Genomic DNA, 20463 nt, shown 5'->3' on the forward strand with positions numbered 1-20463 from the left:
ATGAGACAAAAACATTGTCGCGGGTGGTTTTGGGTACGTGTTATCAGTCGTCTCTCCCTCCATGAAAGCAAAGGCAGACAATCATTTCTCGCCTTCTTTCCGTGAGGGCGCCATATTGCTTTCAGCAGATGGTGCAGTAGGGCTGTAAACCGTTGTCATCGAGTGCTATGAATCCACCTTGCAGGTCCTCTATATGACCGTCGTCATCCACCGCTTCCACTGCAACTCTGCTCGGCTGCTCTTGTCTCGCCATACCATGGCAAGTGTGCAGCCCACTCAGCTATTTTGTCTTGGCAGCAGACGGTGCAGTAGGTCTGCAAAACTGGTCATCCAACCACTGCTTCCCCTACAACTCTGCTCTCCTGCAGATGCCATACCACGGCAAGCATGGAGCCCACTCAGATCATTGCAGCTGTTATGAACATTGTGAACAGCTCATGCATTATCATGCAGTATATGCAGAACCAGAACCTGTAAAAGCAGGCGAGGAGGCGACAGCAGTGTGGTGACAAGAGTGATGAGGACATGGACACAGACTTCTCTCAAAGCATGGGCCCCGGCAATTTGGCCATCCTGGTGGCAATGGGGCAGGCTCATGCCATGGAACGCAGATTCTGGGCCCGGGAAACTAGCACAGACTGGTGGGACCATTTAGTGTTGCAGGTCTGGGATGATTCCCAGTGGCTGCGAAACTTTTGCATGCGTAAGGGCACTTTCATGGAACTTTGCGACTTGCTTTCCCCTGCCCTGAGGCGCAAGAATACCAAGATGAGAGCAGCCCTCACAGTTCACAAGTGAGTGGCGATAGCCCTCTGGAAGCGTGCAGCGCCAGACAGCTACCGATCAGTTGGGAATCAATCTACTGTGAGGGCTGCTGTGATCCAAGTAGCCAACACAATCACTGAGCTGCTGCTATCAAGGGTAGTGACTCTGGGAAATGTGCAGGTTATAGTGGGTGGCTTTGCTGCAATGGGATTCCCTAACTGTGGTGGGGCGATAGACGGAACGCATATCCCTATCTTGGGACCGGAGCACCAAGGCACCCAATACATAAACCGCAAGGGGTACTTTTCAGTGGTGCTGCAAGCACTGGTGGATCATAAGGGACGTTTCACCACCATCAACGTGGGATGCCCGGGAAAGGTACATGGCGCTCGCATCTTCAGGAATTCTGGTCTGTTTCAAAAGCTGCAGGAAGGGACTTTATTCCCAGACCAGAAAATAATGGCTGGGGATGTTTAAATGGCTATAGTTATCCTTGGGGACCCAGCCTACCCCTTAATGCCCTGGCTCATGAAGCCGTACACAGGCACCCTGGACAGTAGTCAGGACTTGTTCAACTATAGGCTGAGCAAGTGCAGAATGGTGGTAGAATGTGCATTTGGACGTTTAAAGGTGCGCTGGTGCAGTTTACTGTCTCGGTTAGACCTCAGCGAAACCAATATTCCCATTGTTATTACTGCTTGCTGTGTGCTCCACAATATCTGTGAGAGTAAGGGGGATATGTTTATGGAGGGGTGGGAAGTTGAGGCAAATCGCCTTGCCGCTGATTATGCACAGCCAGACACCAGGGCAGTTAGAAGAATACAGGAGGGCACGCTGCATATCAGAGAGGCAATAAAGTCATGCATTAAAGTCATGAAATAAAGTCAAATTCATGCATTCTTTATTAATTTGTCACACAAATAGGGGGATAACTGCCAAGGGGGAGGAGGGAAGCACCAGGTGGGGTGGGGGAGGAGGGGAGGAGGGAACGAGAAGGCCACACTGCATTTCAAAACTTATTAAATGCCAGCCTTCTGTTGCTTGGGCAGTCCTCTAGGGTGGAGTGGTTGGGTGCCTGGAGGGTCCCCTCCACCCCCCTGCGTTCTTGGGCGTCTGGGTGAGGAGGCTACAGAACTTGGGGAGGAGGGCGGTTGATTACACAGGGGCTGCAGTGGTGGTCTGTGCCTTTCCTGCACCTCAACCATACTACTGGAGCATATCAGTTTGATCCTCCAGTAGCCTCAGCATTGCATCCTGCCTTCTCTCATCACGGTCCTCCCACCTCTCCTGTTGCTCCAGCCATCTATCCTCTCGCGCGTCACTCCTGTCCTCGTGTTCATTTTGTGCTTTCCTGGACTCTGACATTGTCTGCCTCCACGCATTCTGCTGGGCTCTTTCAGTGCAGGAGGACTGCATGAGCTCAGAGAACATTTAATCGGAAGTGCGTTTTTTTCACCTTCTTGTCTGCGCTTGCCTCTAGGACGGAGATGCTAGATGAAACATTTGCAGCTGTGGGAGGAAAAACAAAGGGAGAGTAAAATTGAAAAAGACACATTGCCCATTTAAAAGGAGGGGCTGATGTTTTCGGGTTAACATGCAGCACAAACCCAACTAAATCCCTCCCACACCCAATTCTCTGGGATAATCACTTCACCCTTCTCCCCACTGCGTGGCTAACAGCGGGGATGATTTCTTTTCAGCCACAGGCAAACAGCCTAGCAGGAACAGCCACCTCTGAATTTCCCCTTAATAAAATTCCCCTATTTCAACCAGGTGACCATGAATGATATCACTCTCCTGAGGATAACACAGAGAGATAAAGAACAGATGTTGCTTGAATGCCAGCAAACACTGGGACCACAGCTGCCATGCTTTCTTATGCTGTCATTCCAGACTACGTGCTACTGGCCTGGTGTGGTAAAGTGTTCTGCCATGGAGGACACAATAAGGTTGCCCTCCCCAGAAACCTTTTGCAAAGGCTTTGGGAGTACCTCCAGGAGAGCTTCATTGAGATGTCCCTGGAGGATTTCCGCTTCATCCCCAGACACGTTAACAGACTTTTCCAGTATTTGTACTGGCAGTGAATGCATCCCAAGTCTTCAGGACAAATTAATCATTAAACACGCTTGCTTTTAAACTGTGTATTATATTTACAAAGGTACACTCACCAGAGGTGCCTTCTCCGCCTTCAAGGTCCAGGAGCCCTGGTTGGGAGGGTATTGGCTCCAGAGTGATAAACAGTTCCTGGCTGTTGGGGAGAATGGTTTCTCCGCTTGCCTGGTGTGCTCTATCTTCAACCTCCCCCTCCTCCTCTTCTTCCTCATCCCCAAAATCCTCATCCCTGTTGCGTGAGACTATCTTGCAGGAGTCCACATACAGGTGTGGGGTAGTTATAGGGGCACCCCCTAGAATTGCATGCAGTTCATCATGGAAGCGGCATATCTGGGGCACTGACCCCGAGCGGGCATTTGCCTCTGTGGTTTTCTGGTAGGCTTGCCTGAGCTCCTTAAGTTTCACGTGGGCACTGCTGCGGGTCCCTGTGATAGCCTCTGTCCTTCATGCCCTTGGACATTTTTTTCCAATATTTTGGCATTTCGTCTTTTGGAATGGAGTTCTGATAGCACGGTTTCATCTCCCCATACAGCGATCAGATCCAGTACCTCACGTTTGGTCCATGCTGGAGCTCTTTTGCGATTCTGGGACTCCATGGTCACCTCTGCTGATGAGATCTGCATGGTCACCTGTGCTAATCAGCTTGCCACCATGGCCAAACAGGAAATGAAATTCAAAAGTTTGTGGGGCTTTTCCTATCTACCTGGCCAGTGCATCCGAGTTGAGAGTGTTGTCCAGAGTGGTCACAATGGAGCACTCTGGGATAGCTCCCGGAGGCCAATACCATCAAATTGCGACCACACTACCCCAAATTCAACCCAGCAATGTCAACTTCAGCGCTAATCCCCTCGTCGGAGAGGAGTACAGAAATCGATTTTAAGAGCCCATTAAGTTGACAAAAATGGCTTCATTGTGTGAGCGCATGCAGGGTTAAATCATTCTAATGCTGCTAAGTTCGACCTAAACTTGTTGTGTTGACCAGGGCTTAGAAACCTAGTTTCAGGGCTAAATGGTGCAGTGGATTAGCTCAAGAGCCTTTAACCTGGAGTCAATATGTTTCATTAAGCCACAAGTGTGTTTGTTCCCACTTAACCACATCACAAAACCACTGCACAATATGGTACCTATGGAAGTCTCTGCTCCATGAAGGTCCAGGAGTCCTAGTCAGCAATAAGGTGCATTGTCAAAGGGTAGGAGCATGTGCAGGAAAAAAAATTGAATCCCCAAATGCTTAACTCGTTATTTAAGAAAGTGTTAAGCATAATATGGATGCTTTTGAGGTAGCCAAGCCCATGAATAAATACATGAGAGTAAGATATCAAGAATAATTTTGTTCCACATGTGGTAATAAAAAAGAACTCTATCCACAAAGAGAATACACTTTCATTATCAAGAACAATCACAAAAGGAAAAAGAAGAAAGGGGAGGTGGTGCTTTGGTCCCTTCTGTACCTTTTAAAGGATAATTTTTACTAGAACAGACATGCTCTGGGGACCTGGATTCTTGTTGATAGAAGCACGTGCCTATACTGTGCCTGGCTCAGTCCCTGGCTATTAGAACTTAACATTCAGAAAGACTAAATTCACTCATAAATTAAAAAAAATGATCAAGTAGTCTGAGTTTGGTACATGGTAGACATTGCCAAACCAGCCATCACACTTGACTATGTCTTTTTACCAGTCTCAACAGAGAAGAAAACGATTGGACATGGGGACTGAACTGCACTCTCAGATCAGGTTGTGGCACATCATAAGGCAGTATAGGGAAAATCGCATTGCTGAGTCCTGTGACTTACCTGTTCATTTGCTAAATAAGGTACTTCATTCTCCAGTCTGGTAGATTTTATTGGGGAGGAGATTATGAAAAATTTACTTGCATTCCTTTCCCAGAATTGATGGTTATTCAGAGAGCTCTTGAATGGACAAATTGCCTGTACTTAGAGAAGGAACAAAATATGGACACCATGTATAATCATTTATTTATTTATTTATTACACAGAGTGCTGACGGAGTGTCACCTTGCTTATTAGGCTCAGAGACACTGCCGAACAATTGATTACAATAGATTATATGGATTTTCCATGGGCAGAGGGAAATGACGGGGTAGGCAGTCCCAGACCCCTGGGTAGGTCCAACTGCAAGACAAGATAAGCACAGTAGCCAATGGTCAAAGATTACATAATGTTTCTGCCCATGGTTTCAGGTTAACACATGACACTTAATTAGTACACAGGTGTTTTTCTTTAAACAATATATAGAGTGTGTTAGTATAAGATATATATGTTGAATTCTGATTTGGGATCCATAGGAATGAAGTTGCTCCCCTGATTGTCTGACAGGTCCACCCCTAGGAGTTAAAGCAAAAGGACAAATGAAAAGTATATAGCAATAAAGATTGTCTTTTAGTTGTTCATTTGTGTTTCTAAGGCAACCACTGGCAATGGCTTGGAGGAGAGGTGCACATCTGTGAGAGGGAGGATATCATATCTCATACTGACATGTTTGAATCTCTTCCATAAACTCAAGGCTGGTATGTAGGAAGGCACCTCTTCTACAGAAGAAACAGGGCCCCTTTCATTCCTTAGGTCTGTTTGCAAGCAAGGTTGTCCTTTGTTTGTTCTGTTTCTTAGCTAATATTGTTCACTATTTGCTAGGCCTCTGTCTTCTTGACCAAACTCTGGATTTTGGGCCTGTAAAAAGAGCTGACACAGTCTATATATCAGGTTGTAACATAAACAGTATATGGATTTTAGTCCTTCACTTCGTATTTAGGTTGTAAATGTCCAGATTGCTTTTAAACTGAACCTTGATAACATGAGTTTGTAACTTTTACATTGTCATAATTATTTTTCCCTCGGAGCAAAACACATTTCGTAATCAGCTCTGATAATTCTGATGGTCTAAATTTTTACACCCATCTGGTGGAAGTGTGGTTCAGGGCAAAGGAAAATTCAGGGCAAGCCCTATGCATCTATAAAAATAATTAGAGGATCAAAATAGGGTTTACAATGAAACTCTGATTTCAGTTTTGGCACTCATATTATATGTTTTATCTCCAAACCCTTTGCAAATAGGTGTAAGCATTATTATCCTCAGTTTATAGATGGGATAACTGAAGCATAAAGTAAAGATACATAGCAAATATTTTTGAGGGCCAGACCAGGTATTTAGAAACCCAGACCTGCACTCATTCCCCTAGGCTACAGCTACCCACAGATTAAGTCTTACAGTTCATAAAATAGAGATATTTGGGATAAATGATTTAGCAATCTATGTCCCGTTGTCTTTTAATGGGACTTAAGTGTTTTTGAAAATTTTACCCTTTATATTTAAGGATGACATCCTGGTCTGTTTGAAGTCAATGGTAAAACCTCCATTGACTTCAGTAGGTCCAGAATTTCATGTCCAGTTCTTCACTGTGAATAGGACACAGTAACGGTAACTGATACCAGGCCGTAATGGTCAGTTAGGATAGCTGTTCTTGCTGAAAACCATGTCTGGTGTTAAAGCTGCTGCTACACTGGAATAGTCGCTGCAATCCTTTCCTTAGCTATTTTATTCCATTAGGAGCAGCATTTTTCTTCTTAACTGAGCCCTTCCACATGAATGAAACAGGCATGGCAGTTGCTGCTTCAGTAAAAGAAAGATATGTTTGCAGTTAATGTTCCACAAACCTTCAGTTAGAAATAACTTTAAATCCATTTAAATCACACTCCATTCTATACTGGTTTTTTGTTCCACTGGAGATTCAGTTATCATGGCAACATAATAGCAACACACTCATTTAAATAAAAATCATACTAAACATAATCATATACAATTGCCAGTCAGCCTATTTTGGTGGCATATACTGATTCCTCAACCCTGAATGCTAAGCCCAAAATGTACTGAATTAGTAAAAATATTGTGGTTTTGCTATTGAGAATTCAGACCCCTTTTCTGACCCCCATCCTCCCTCAAAGTTTTCACAGAGTCCCGCTGGAATAGATCAGAACTGTGGATTACAGCAATAAAGAATATAAGGCTAAGATTTACAAACTTGTTCCAAAATAAGACCTAATTTTGGTAATTACATAGATATTTATACTTTACCAATTAAATGAGGAAAACTGAAATGTTCAAAGTAATTACCAAAAATAATACCACCACATGCTCTTGAGAAGGATACAATATACAAAATGTATCATATTTTTCAGATCTGGATTAAAGAATATGGGGGCTCTGCAAATTACAGAAATTGGGACCTCTCCCTTTCCACCGTCTGTAAACATGACAGAGGAGTGGCCAGGCCAAATTTGAGTAAGCAGATCAAATTTGAGCAAGTGGCTTTCCAATTTGGTACACAGGGTCACAGCACCTTTCAGTTTTTTTGGGAGTCATTTTGGTTTTGTTTTTTTCCCTAGTCATTGCGGGTGGGGGGAGGTTCCTGAGGTGCTGTCCCTGTGCAAGTGCACAGTGTGCACATTAGTTAAGGCAGGTTGGCATATTTTCATCCTGGTTGATTACTAGCAGCTTGCATTTTTGTTTGTGAACCATCAAATTCCTCTGGTGTAAGTGGGTGCAAATCTGTCGACTTCACTCGTGTTACACCTTTTCATAATCAGCTGTAAATTTGGTATGAATGGTCATATTCTATTGGAGCGTTCTCCCTTGTTTTTCCCCACAAACTCTGATAGGGACTCCTCATCCTCTTCCTCTATATAGTCTATAATGGTCCCTCTTCCAACATGGGGAGAAGGTGAATAACTTTGAGGAACCACAGAGAAGAAGAGAAGAGTGGACGTTTGGATGGTGTACTTTTTTTTTTTACGTTTGGATGGTGTACTTTTTTTCTTGCAGTGACATGACAATTGAGCTGAGAAATTTAATGGAAACACAATGCATGTTTCTTTTTTGTGTTTTAGATAGTTTATAATGCTACATGTCATAAGACTTAGAGAATCTATTAGTAAACAAAGGAAAGCCCCGGAGACAATGAGGAGACAGATATTGACCAACTCAACCTAAATTTGTTACTTTGTTCCTTTAACAGTTTTAGGTCAACATTACTGTTCTGCAGATAAAGTCAATGGAGTCTACAGTCTAAACTGTACAGACAATACAAATCATCTGGCTATGAACCGAATGGCCAGGGACTGAAAAGTCAATTATCTGAAGGGGAGGAGAGTTTGTTGGTGTTTGAATAATTGGTGTATTATTGTTGAAAGACTTCTCAGAATTGTATGTTGACAAATGATTTGAGGATGATTCTTTGTCCGAGTAAAGGAAACTATTTTAAGGATAGTGAGGAGTTATGCATGTGAATTCAGGGCATTTATGCAGATATTGTACGTGACTAAAGCAATCACAGGTCAAAGAAGAGTGAATTGTTACTGTGAACCAGATAAGACAATATGTATACTTGTGATTAAAAAAAATGTTAAGAAAGGTGTGTGGTCTGAAAATTCAGAAGTACAAATATAACTTTAGAGAAGAGAAGAGGAGAACAGGCAGTATTTGGATTCGGATCAGGTTTAGGCAGGGGTGAAGGATAAGTTCAAGGCTCAATAGAAGGGGAATTAATCTTCTAGGGCACAGACTGTTTAGACTAGTGAGGAGGGCATTGAACTGACCACAAAAAGGGACGGTGAAAAGTGGGGACAACTGAGCACTCATTTAGCACAGAATTATGCTGTTGAGAGCAAAATTAATCAAGGTACCAAGGGACATGAAGAGAAGAAATGTTTTTATGGCCTGTACACCAATGCTAAGAGCCTGGTAATAAACACCACCACTACCAGCTCCAGGTGAATCCCAAACATGTCCTGCAATGGCAGTTATCGCCATCTTGGATACCATCTATGAGACTGTCAAACAAGGGGGCTTTTCCTTCTAGGATTGGGCTTGAACAATGTCATAAATATAAAGGGAAGGGTAACCACCTTTCTGTATACAGTGCTATAAAATCCCTCCTGGCCAGAGGCAAAATATTTTCATCTGTAAAGGGTTAAGAAGCTAAGGTAACCTCACTGGCACCTGACTCAAAATGACCAATGAGGGGACAAGATACTTTCAAAGCTGGAGGGGGGGGGAAGGTTTTTGTCTGTCTGTGTGATACCTTGGCCAGGAACAGATCAAGGATGCAAGCCTTCCAACTCCTGTAAAGTTAGTAAGTAATCTAGCTAGAAAATGCATTAGATTTTCTTTTGTTTTTTGGCTTGTAAAATTCTCTGTGCTGGAAGGAATGTGTATTCCTGTTTTTGTGTCTTTTTGTAACTTAAGGTTTTGCCTAGAGAGATTCTCTATGTTTTGAATCTGATTACCCTGTAAAGTATTTACCATCTTGATTTTACAGAGGTGATTCTTTTACCTTTTCTTTAATTAAAATTCTTCTTTTAAGAACCTCATTGATTTTTCATTGTTCTTAAGATCCAAGGTTTTGGGTTTGTGTTCACCTGTACCAATTGGTGAAGATATTATTATTAAGCCTTCCTTCAAAAAGGGGGTGTAGGTCTTGTGGGGATATTTTGGGGGAAGACGTCTCCAAGTGTTCTCTTTCCCTGTTCTTTGTTTAAATCACTTGGTGGTAGCAGCATATTGTTCAAGGACAAGGCAAAGTTTGTACCTTGGGGAAGTTTTTAACCTAAGCTGGTAAGAATAAGCTTAGGGGGTCTTTCATGCAGGTCCCCACATCTGTACCCTAGAGTTCAGAGTGGGGAAGGAACCCTGACAAACAACAGCAGCAGCAGCGAGAACATCTCCAGCCCACCTCAACTAACTTCTCTTTCCCCACAAAAGGACAAATACAACTTGACAAATACAAGTTGTTGCCCTCTTAGGTACCCTCTAAAAGACTGTCAAAGAACAGGGAGTTTTTCCTCCTAAAAATTGTCTACAGCTAAAGGAAACAGGGGATGTTGTTAAAATTAAAATCTTGTTTAAAACGTCGCATTTTAAACACTTCAGCTGTTTTTTCTCCTTCTTTTCTGTGTCTTTAATAAAAGGTTAAAGGGATTTCTAATGGTGTATTTGCCATGATCCTAAGCAGGCTGAGGTCTTTGTATACCAAAGCCCAGACCTCGTTTAACACTGTTTATTGTTGGTCAGTGACTGAATTATGTTAACACCTTTGGCCCATGTATTCCCTCTAAAGTAAAACAACAGTTCCCAGTACAACGCTGTGACTGAAAGGGCTAATGTGATCCTTGGATGTATAAACAGGGGAATACTGAGTAGGAGTAGGTAACTTTACCGCTGTATTTGGCACTCGTACAACTGCTGATGGAATACTGTGTCCAGTTCTGGCGGCCACAATTCAATAAAGATGTTGATAAATTGGAGAGGGCTCAGAGGAGAGCTGGGCGAATGTTTAAAGGATTAAAAAACATGTCTTATAGTGGCAGATTCAAGGAGCGCAATCTGTTTATTCTAACAAACAGGAGGTGAAGAGGTGTCTTGATCACCAACTGCAAGAACCTATCTGGGGAACAGATATTTGATAATAGAGGTGAAATAGGGCCATCTGCCTTTTTAAGGGCTCAGGTGGTGGGGGAGGAGGGAGCCACCAACCTTGTTTTAGAGAGAAGCCCAGCAGGTGGGTGCTGGGAATCATCAAACCCAGCTGGACAGCATCAAGTGACTGGTTTGGATGATTCCCAGCTAAGGGATGTAAGTAAAGACCCCAACTTCCTGAGAGTGCCTGGGACCAGGAGAGGGCTGGGAGCACATTCTCCTGTGGCTGCAGAAGTTGGCTATGAGAAGCCAATAGGACTTGTAGACTCCGTTAGACTGGAAAAGATTAAGCTGCAGGAGTACAGAGACCCCCAAAACTAGGCTAGGAACAGGGCTGTTACTTAGTGGTGGTGTTCCACATTTCATATGTGTGTTGTGATAAATAAACAGGGCTCTGAGATAAAAGTTACAAACTTGGCCAATTGTTTTTCCCAAACTGGTGATCATGTTCACCAGACTATAAGAGGGCCCTTTGATTTAATAGACAAAGGTAGAACAAGATCCAATGGCTGGAAATTGAAGCTAGACAAATTCAGATGTGAAATAAGGTGCAATTTTTTTCTAACAGTGAAGGTAATTAACCATTGGAATAATTTACCAAGGGTTGTGGTGGATTCTCTACAACTGAAATTCTTTAAGTCAAGATTTGATGTTTTGCTAAAAGATATGTTCTAGTTCAACCACATCTATTTTACTTGAAGCAGTGATTAATTCAGGGAAGTCCTAAGGACTGTGTTATGCTGATCAGACTCAGTTATCACAATGGTCCCGTCTGGTCTTAAAATCAATGAAAGCTGCTGTAGGGCTTGAGGTTGGGATTCAGATTTGACCAGAATCTTGTAATATGTTCTCGTGAGATTCTGCCACAGATGGTAGAAGGATTGTGAGATCAACTGATTTTTGTAAAATGCACAGTAATCTCAGTAATCACAGTAAACGGCTATTCTCATGAAGTTTCTGCCATTTGGGGGAAGAAGTTTTGCACAAACAACAGAGATTTCATCTACAGCTGAACCTTGAAATAGTAGAGCCAGCTGTGAAACTGTTTTCCTGTCCCATGAAAGTTTTCAAGATTTCAAAAAGTTTTCCTGCCCAGATCAGGACAAAAAATCCAAATCTCAAAACATTTTGCTAACTGAAAATCTGGGGAGGCAGGGGGAGCGGTGGCGGGAATGCTTCAGATCAATTAAAACATTTCATTTAAATTTTGACCTCTTTTTTATTATTTAACTTAAATTTTGAAATGAAAAGTCATTTTGAACTGGGAAAACATAACATTTCATATAGAAAATGTCAAAATGGCATGTTCTGACAATTTTGAAACTTTTTTCAATTTTTTTCTAAATGGGAAATTTGTTGAAACTGACCCTTTCCTATGAAAAATTACATTTTCAATGACTTGGTATTTTGTAAAAAAAAAATTCAATTTCTGAAACAGTTCTAGAAAATAGTCTCTTGGCTTTGAGTCAGACCCAACACTAGCAAGGCAGGTTTAGGTCCAATTATTGAAACCTGAACTGTTCTAAAATTCAAAGTAATTTAGATTCCATTTCCAGTTTTAATTGTATCAGTCTAAATGAAATTCTGAATAATAAAAGTGTGGACATTAAAGCATGTGAGACTATGCCAAACATTATTAAAAACAAAGAGGGCAGGCCCCCTGCCCCAAGCAATATTGTCAATTGTCAATGGATCGTGTCATTAAAAGTCTTAGTACTATATATAAGTAGGATGTGATCAGCACTGCCTAACAGGTGACATTAAACTGTGGCTCTCCAGGCATGTTTGGACAATTATTAACAGCAAAATGAGTTTGAGAAGCATTACCTTAGTGTCTGCTCATTACTCCTGCTGAATTCTATACTTCAAAGAGTGTGGAAAATGTTTTGTTCTAAAAGCATTATTGTGCTCCCAGCCAATAACCCTTGCAATGCTATATAACCCTATAAAAATAATTCATATTTTAGGGTCTTCTGGTCTCATCTTCACAGACACAGCAGTGGCATATGGTAATTTATTATTATTCAGACTACATTGGATATTATTAATCTTTTCTTAGGAACAAAAGAGGAGCCTAATTGTGATACTTAGTGATATTTTCTCTATGAATAAAGAGTAATAGATCATTCATGATCTACAATATTTGGACATTGATTTACTTTCTGCTTGATGCGCTAAATGCATTCTAGGTGATAGAGGTTATATGTGTAGCTTTTCTATTGTTCAGTCAGAAATTGAACTAGACTTGTAATCATGGACGGAATTTCTGCTTGTGGTATTATATGTTTTCATTTGTATTGCTTGGTTTGATGAACCTACATTTTTTGTGAGGACTGCTCAATATTATTTGTACCTTGCAATAATAAAACGAAAAATCAATCATTTTCATTAATTCCATATTTGAAAGAACATACAAAATGCCATTTTCTGCTCTGAAATGAAAATGTCATTATGGCTAGACATGATCTAAAAGCAATTCTGATGTTGGCAGCAGTGCTTGGATGAGTAGGATGCTGTAACTTCACATGGCCTATTTTGAGGGGAAGCATTATGCTCTATAGTAGTGCTGCAAACAAAGAGCACTTAGGTTTTCAGAATAAAGCTATCATTATAACGATCAAACTCTTTTTAATTGCTCAAACAAATCACCTTAGTAACTCAGGCTTTATTGTTTGGGAGTTTATATCTTTGGGGTTGCCTTCTTGTACGCAGCTATATACACAGATGTTGGTCTATCTCCCCTGTACTCTCAAAGAGCTAAAGGGGACTTAACATAAGTTGTGTAGTGTAACTGAAGACTGTAGAATATGTGCAACCACATTTCAAATCAACTACTTTAAAATGTAGGGGGTTCAGTACATAATGAGTTCTTTCGGACATGATAATTACCGGCTTTTCGGTTTCACACAGTTATTTAAACTATTGAAAAAGGTTCATTTTTAAACATTTTATTTCATACACGTATGTCAATAATTCTAAAAATTGGCCAATATGAATAATTTAGACCTCTAACACATTTCATAAATGTTTCCAAGCTTAACACTACCATTCAAAATCATAGGATGAAATAAATGTAAATACATACTAGTTATCAGATTTTCAAAACAGACACAATGTCATTCAACAAAACTTTGACATTTTATTGGGCTCTTGAAAATGCTAGTTCCATCAAAGAAACTGAAAGGTTATTGGCTACGGAAGAGCAAATAACGTCAAATGTAAATTACCTGTTGCTGACTCAGTAAATAAACAACAGATAGCTTCAGTGAAAATATGTTCCCAAATGTTATACTTCTTAATGTTGTTACACAAAGAAAATAATATCTTTACAATGGCAAACATTTAAATAAGAGACAGTTCAGTTATGAGTTATAATTTAGGGCCAAATCCTGGTCCTACTTAAGTCAAAGACAAATCTTCCATTGGCATCAATGAGACCAGGAGTTGGTCCTTAATATTAATCCCCTTACATTAATCCCTTTTATTTACGCATGTGTCTTTTTTTATTATATTCTTTAAAACAACCCTCAACGTTCCTATTATGAAAACTGATTCTTTTGGAATTTGCTTGTCTCCCCCACCCCCATATTATATATGGCTCTGAGTAATAAAAAAAAGACCTATAACTTATGTAATAACAACACAATCACTACTACTGCTAGCCATTTGCAATTAATGGGCTCACTGTATTTCATAAGGAAAAATGCATACTCAATATTACTTAAGACAGCAGCCTCTGGCCTGTGCAGAGTGCATACATACATTGTCCATGCCTAGAGCAATTATTAATCTAGATTGTATGTTCCTAAGGGCTGGCATCATCTTTTTGTTGTGTTTGCATAACGCCTGCCACAATGGAATCCTAGTCCAAGATTGAGGCTCTTAAGCTACAACACTATGATAATACAAATGATACTAAAAGCCACCCCTGGAGACACATAGAGACGGTTATTTAACATATCATGCACACAAGTTACCTGTAATATAATACTTCAGAATTAGTACATTTACATGTTGGAATGTGTGCAAATGTGCCTGTCTGCTCTTGTGTGTGTGCACCTGTGGGAACATGCACACCGTTTCTCACACTGGAGAAACCTTGTCATCAGAGCAATGTGTAGCCATCTGAGAAAAAAACCTAAGTAGCAGGGTGACCTCAGTCTTTTTATTTTTTCTAGGCCTTGGGAGCATTCATCCTAGAGTGCTTGAGATCAAAGATTGTTCCATGGCGATGAGCACTAGTAATACACATGGAAAAACATGTTCTGGAAGAGTCAGAATAAAAGATTGCATAAGCTCTAGTACATTTTCTTTGGTTATCAAGATTTTAAGGGAGACAGGGACATTTATTCCCCTACCTTTCATCTTCTCTGCATCTCCAAGAAGCATTTACAATGTCCTATTTTTATCATTATTTTTATTTTAAATAAGAGAACCTCTTTCTAGAGTCACTGCTGCCAGACTGTCTCATCCACAATTGTGCTCAATTTTTGGATATTCCAAAGGTAGGTCTTCCTCTCCCTGATGGAGTAAGAGGGCAGCATCTGGCAAAATCATTTCAGCACATCATAGCAATTGGATAGACAAGTCAACTGCGGAAGTGGCATCAATAACAGGTGAACGATACTTAAAGAAATCCTAACTTGGTTAGTGTCCTGTGAACTGGGCTGGTTGTTTTCAGATCAGAGATGTGCATCGCAATCTGAGGTGCTTCTGACTCGGGGTGCTCCAGACTATGGAAGGTAGAGAGTACCCAGCCCAGTAAGAGTTGTTCAACTTACTAGGACAGCACAGCAGACTTGGTCAGAGATCAATAAAGGAATGACAGGGGAGGGCTTTGGGAGCAAAAGGTGTCAGACAAGGTTGGGTGGAAGGGAAAAAAGAGGAGTGGGGTGGGGGGAGGATGATGTTGGGTTCAGACATGGAAAAGAGATTGAAACTTGGAGGATGGGGGAAATTTACCCATCCGGTATTAAGTAGATTTTGTGAAATATTATAAAAAACAAACATGTTAAATGAGTTACCCCTATGAGCTCTCTTTGAGTCCCACAGGTCTATAGTAATATATTCCTAGCATGCTGCTAGTCATCTTTATATTTTATTCTCACAATCACACTCACTAATGTCACAGGTGAACTCTGACACTCTTTATTATTCTCCATTTCAGGTGGAGAAGAACAAGAGTCTTGTCTTCTTTCACATACTAAAGATACAGTAAACCAGAATATTGTCAAGTTGGTACATGGTAGTTTCATATTACACATCACTAAAATCAGTCTTCATTTAACTTTTAGTAAGACTAATGGGCTCACCATCCATTTTAGCCATAGAGTATAACAGTAGAATTATTGGCGATGAGGGGTAAGATGGTGAAATAAATGTAGTAGAGTGAACTTATGGTCTAATTTGAAGATATTAATTACTATGCAATGTACATTAATGTGGTTATACTGTAAAAAGATTTATTTAAAAATACAACTTCCAGTTCTGTGCTACTCAAAGATTTCAGCCTTAAGGAAGTTGAGTTTTAATGTGATATAGGAAAACTTTTGGCAGTTCACTCAAGCCTTCCTCAGTCTTTAGCAGAAAATGATATTATGCTGCTGCTTAGCACCATTCATTAAAACCCCAGGTTCTGAATCCATAGAAAATCATTATTTTTCCACCCAGGATCCTATTTTCAAATTATAAACTAAAATTAATAAGGGTATTTTAGGTCACAGACAACAGTCATCTGGGTTTCATGAGAAATGTTGCCTCTCTATTTTGATTACTTTAAAAGATTTGTTGCCTTAAGATACACTTTTTCTTGTTACATAAAACCTGTGGTGGATTATTTTGCCTCCAGGCAATTTTCATTATTTCAATGAACTTGGCTCATTGTTTAGTTAAACTTTTAAGTAAGTTTCCTGAGAAATTATTTAAGTTGTTGATAACTAAAACTATTTTCTTAGTTCCAAACTGGAGATTTCTTTGGTTTCCATGTGGTCTCCATTTTTGCAATTAGATTACTTATGTTTTTTTAAGCCCATTATATCCGTTATTTTTATCTTAAAGCAGGGTTTTCCTCTGAAATCTGCTTTGTAGATCTGTGTTGCATGTTCTGTATTTGTTCCTCATCTGGAAATTGCATTGATGTCAGTGGGATTTCTTCAGAACTAATGTACCATATACAACTATGTCCCACAATGCAGAATGAAGAGAATAATTTTATATTTTGGATTGTTAATGTAAGACTCATACCTCTTCCTTTGACATTTCTGTAATCCTTTAGAATAGAAGCTGTGTGATTTTGATTATTGATGGTTCATGTACTTTAAATAAGTAGCTGTAAAACTGTACTGTGTGCAATGTGGCATGTGCATGCTACTGCTATACACACTCACAAAAACCACCACCAAGAAATTTTAGATAACTAGAGACTGATGCAGCTATTCAGCAGGCTGAGTGACAAATTGAGGTCATGCAAAAGGAGATGGTCTGACCAAGGTTAAAGGAAAATCTAAAATGCAATTTAGATGCATACTGCAATCTACAGTAGTTTTTAAAAGCCTTGGGCCAGCACGCAGCTTTTACTTACCACGATAGTGCCAACATGAGGGACATAAGTGCTTCCAGCTTTTTTAATGCAGAGATGATTTCCTCCCCATGCCAGCGGCTTTAATAGTGTCCAAACAGTGCACTGCCTAGCCTTACTTTAGAATCTCAGGGGCTAGATCTCTTCTCACATGAGTTTCACACTTGTGTAACTCCACGGACTTTGGCGAAGCTAAGGTACTCCTGATTCTCACTTGTGTGAGGGGAGATTCAGAGGGGTGATCCTTGGTGCACCACTTGTTAGTCAAATGTTTGTGTAATTAAACAAATGGGGGAGAATGTGTCCTGGACACAAATTTACATACAATGAAGGCTCCAGAGCGTCCCGACTGCAATTGCCTGCATGGCTTGATCGCCATTCCTCACTATGAGAAATGTTGTGTGGTATGAGGAAGATATGAAAGTTGACACACTGCTAATGTTGTGGTAATAAATCTGGTACCTAGATTTGGGTTTTCTTTTACTTTGTCTATAGCATCATATTCTGACATTCTCCAGCCTACAATCTGGACTGTTGAACAGTTGTGTCCCCTGAACTCTCTAGCCTGGGTTGCCTTTTACATGGCTTTGCTGCCAAAGCAGCCATACCTGGCCTGCCCACACACAGCCATTAGCATGTAAAATCACTCCCAGCTATATTACATGAATGCTCTCCCAGCCATTCATGAATTTCATACTGGGCGACACTCAAATATTCTTTAGGTCTTTAGGCACCTTTAAATACCTTTAAACATCTGACTGCTGTTCTGCAAAATGCAATTACGATACTTACCATCCTTTAGAAGAGATCTATGAATTAAAATGGGTATATGAGAGCTAAGAAAATCATAGAATATCAGGGTTACTATGTTACTATGTAGCAGTATCTGAAATCACTATAGTTTTTTTTCTCTGTATCTAGAAGACATAATTGTACGATCACTCTGTGAAATTAATTGGCAAGGGGTAACTACTTAATGACAATCATTGTTGACTATAAGCCCTTTGGGAACAAATATTTTCTCCCCTGCATGGTTCTGTGCAGCACTAAGAACGCTGACGGCACCCAACCAATAATGATCCATTTTGAAGAGGAACTGCAGCTTTCAATGTACTTTTTTCTGTGTGACAGGGATTTTGTGAGCAATTTTGGGGGAGCCCTTAAAAATGGCAGCCGTTTAGATACTTGGAGATTCTTCTAACCCTAAAGTAGAAATACAGTTCTTTCTGCTGGAAAAGCAGGGTGCTGATTACTGTACATATTGTCTGCCAGGTGATTGGAGAAGAGGTCCAAGCAAGTTTATGCCCTGTCTGTTATTGTAACCCAGCAGGTGTGTGGGTTCTGTCCCATCTAGTGGCACCAAGACGACCTAGAGAGAGAGAGATTAATGAGTCTGCTCTACAGCATTAGCTAGAGCCATATGGCTTGAGGCTCATGCATTTAGTTCCAGAAGTCCCAGGTTCTATACCACCTGCCGACAACCAGGGTCTGTCAGTGTTACATCATGACCTCATCAAACCACATCTGTAGCAATAATAATCACAAAAGGACTTTTAAAGCTACTTAAAGAACGCAGAAATAAAAGCTGAGGTGCTGTATAGTAAACCAGTAAACATAGACATAGGGTTATACTCTTCCCAGTGTCAATTATTGAGAGTTATGCACATGTATCAATAAACTCAGTCGTGTACTTACATCATATTCTGTTCTCAGACCTCACAGATCCCAGTTCAATAACAAATAAGATCACACAATCATTATTGCTTTCACGTAGAACTCCTTAGGGCCTGATAATCACAGAGAATTTTATCTTCTATAGGTTGGGAGCAGAAGAGCTCTCCACAGGCTAGGGTGGTTTACATACATAAATCAGAAAACCCACACTGTTTTATACCTTCTCAAAGACAAGACACATACCTACGCACTGCACTGTAGGCACAGCACTCTGCAAAATACTATGGTATGCTAATTTTTGTTCTTTTAATTCTTGCTTACAGAGCTGTATTTCTGATATAATTTGGACACCACTGAGCTGAGGGGTACAACATAAAACCCTAGATAGACAGAAAACGAAATTTACAAATGGTGGTGGTATGTACTTTACTGACACAAGGGAACATTTTATGCCAACTATTTAATAATACATTTGGTACTAAAGAATACTGAAATGTTACCAATCACAAAGAACATAGAAAATATTGTTAAGAGGCCTCGAGAGAGGATGCTATACTTTGTCTTGTTACTGTGTGATAGAAAACTTGATTTGAGGCTAATTAAGGCTTTCCCACATTGAGCTTTCAATGTCTGTGAACAAGTTCTCAGTTTATGGGGAAAGTTTGTGTGCTTCATCTTGCATAAGGACCCCTAGCAGCTGGTGTAGAGCAGCATTATGGTTCTAGGGGGAAAAGGTGAAGCCGATCAAATCCAGAATCAGGTGTTTGGAAGGGAAGGTGCATCCATAGGAGGGAAGGCAGAGGGAAGGTGAAATGGCCACTGCAAGTTTGTCGGAAGTTGGTAGCCTAGTGATACTTGCCATGGAATCATTCTGAAGTTCCAGCCTCAGGAAGCAGAGAGGCCTCGGGAAAACCCATTAGTCAAGCTCAGGTGAGAGGAAGAACCTTGTGTCCACTCCCCGCCTCACACCAGCTGTCCAGAAACATTGAAATTTCTATCAAAGGGATAAAACACAGGAAGTTCTGAGTAAGAAAGCTTTAATTCAGCTGCATTGTGCCTGGGCTTTTTTGCACAGATGGTCTCAGAACACAAGGAAATATTTCATACACTGCATATTTGAAACAATACTTGCTCTAAAGATTACCAGTGAGGCGAATGAGTAACGGAAGTTCATCACAATATCCTTTTTGGCTTCTTTCCTGTTGTTGCAGGTGATTACATAGTCATGACTATATACTTCGATTTAAGTAGAAGAATGGGATACTTCACTATTCAAACATACATACCCTGCATCTTAACAGTTGTGTTATCCTGGGTATCGTTCTGGATTAAAAAAGATGCCACACCAGCAAGAACAGCACTAGGTAAGGTCTTAATTCTTTCTGTTCTATGTCTGCTTTACCTGCTTTACCTGCTTTACCATTTGAAAATTTCATCTCCTTTCCGATTAGAAAACCAATGTCTCTGGGCACTAGATATATACTGTACATCGTCACAGCCAGTTCCTACAGGCCCAAAAGCCAGTTGTGACAAGGGAATTTGGTATTTGAGTTTTAAAGTGACAATTAAAAATGAATGACTCTGCCACTTGTTTTGCTTGCATAATAGCTCAAAATAAATGATTGCCTCCCTAATCCTTCTGTGGTTTCTCTAGTCGGATTTTTGAATGATTGGCACAGTAGACTGCTTCCTTCCTTCCGTCCTTAAGCTGCTGTTCCTTATGTTATAGTTATAGACAGACAAATGTTGATGGAATAAGAAGAAAATTGTCCAAAATGATGATGCTTGAGTTCCTAGAGCTAGGTACATAAATAAGAGTCCTGTTTTTCGGAGGTGCTGGCAGCT

At 40.6% G+C, this 20463-nt stretch overlaps 1 protein-coding gene across 1 annotated transcript in view; it reads left to right on the forward strand.

Moving 5' to 3' along the window:
* The window catches only part of GABRG3 (gamma-aminobutyric acid type A receptor subunit gamma3), a 529026-nt gene that overhangs the window by 495128 nt on the left and 13435 nt on the right, over positions 1-20463 (forward strand). The window contains exon 7 of the mRNA XM_073353127.1: positions 19830-19982. Within this exon, the coding sequence (XP_073209228.1) occupies positions 19830-19982 (153 nt within the window). The remainder of the gene's footprint in view (positions 1-19829; positions 19983-20463) is intronic.

The sequence above is a fragment of the Lepidochelys kempii genome, chromosome 1, assembly GCF_965140285.1.
Source record: "Lepidochelys kempii isolate rLepKem1 chromosome 1, rLepKem1.hap1, whole genome shotgun sequence".
NCBI classification, from domain to species: domain Eukaryota; kingdom Metazoa; phylum Chordata; order Testudines; family Cheloniidae; genus Lepidochelys; species Lepidochelys kempii.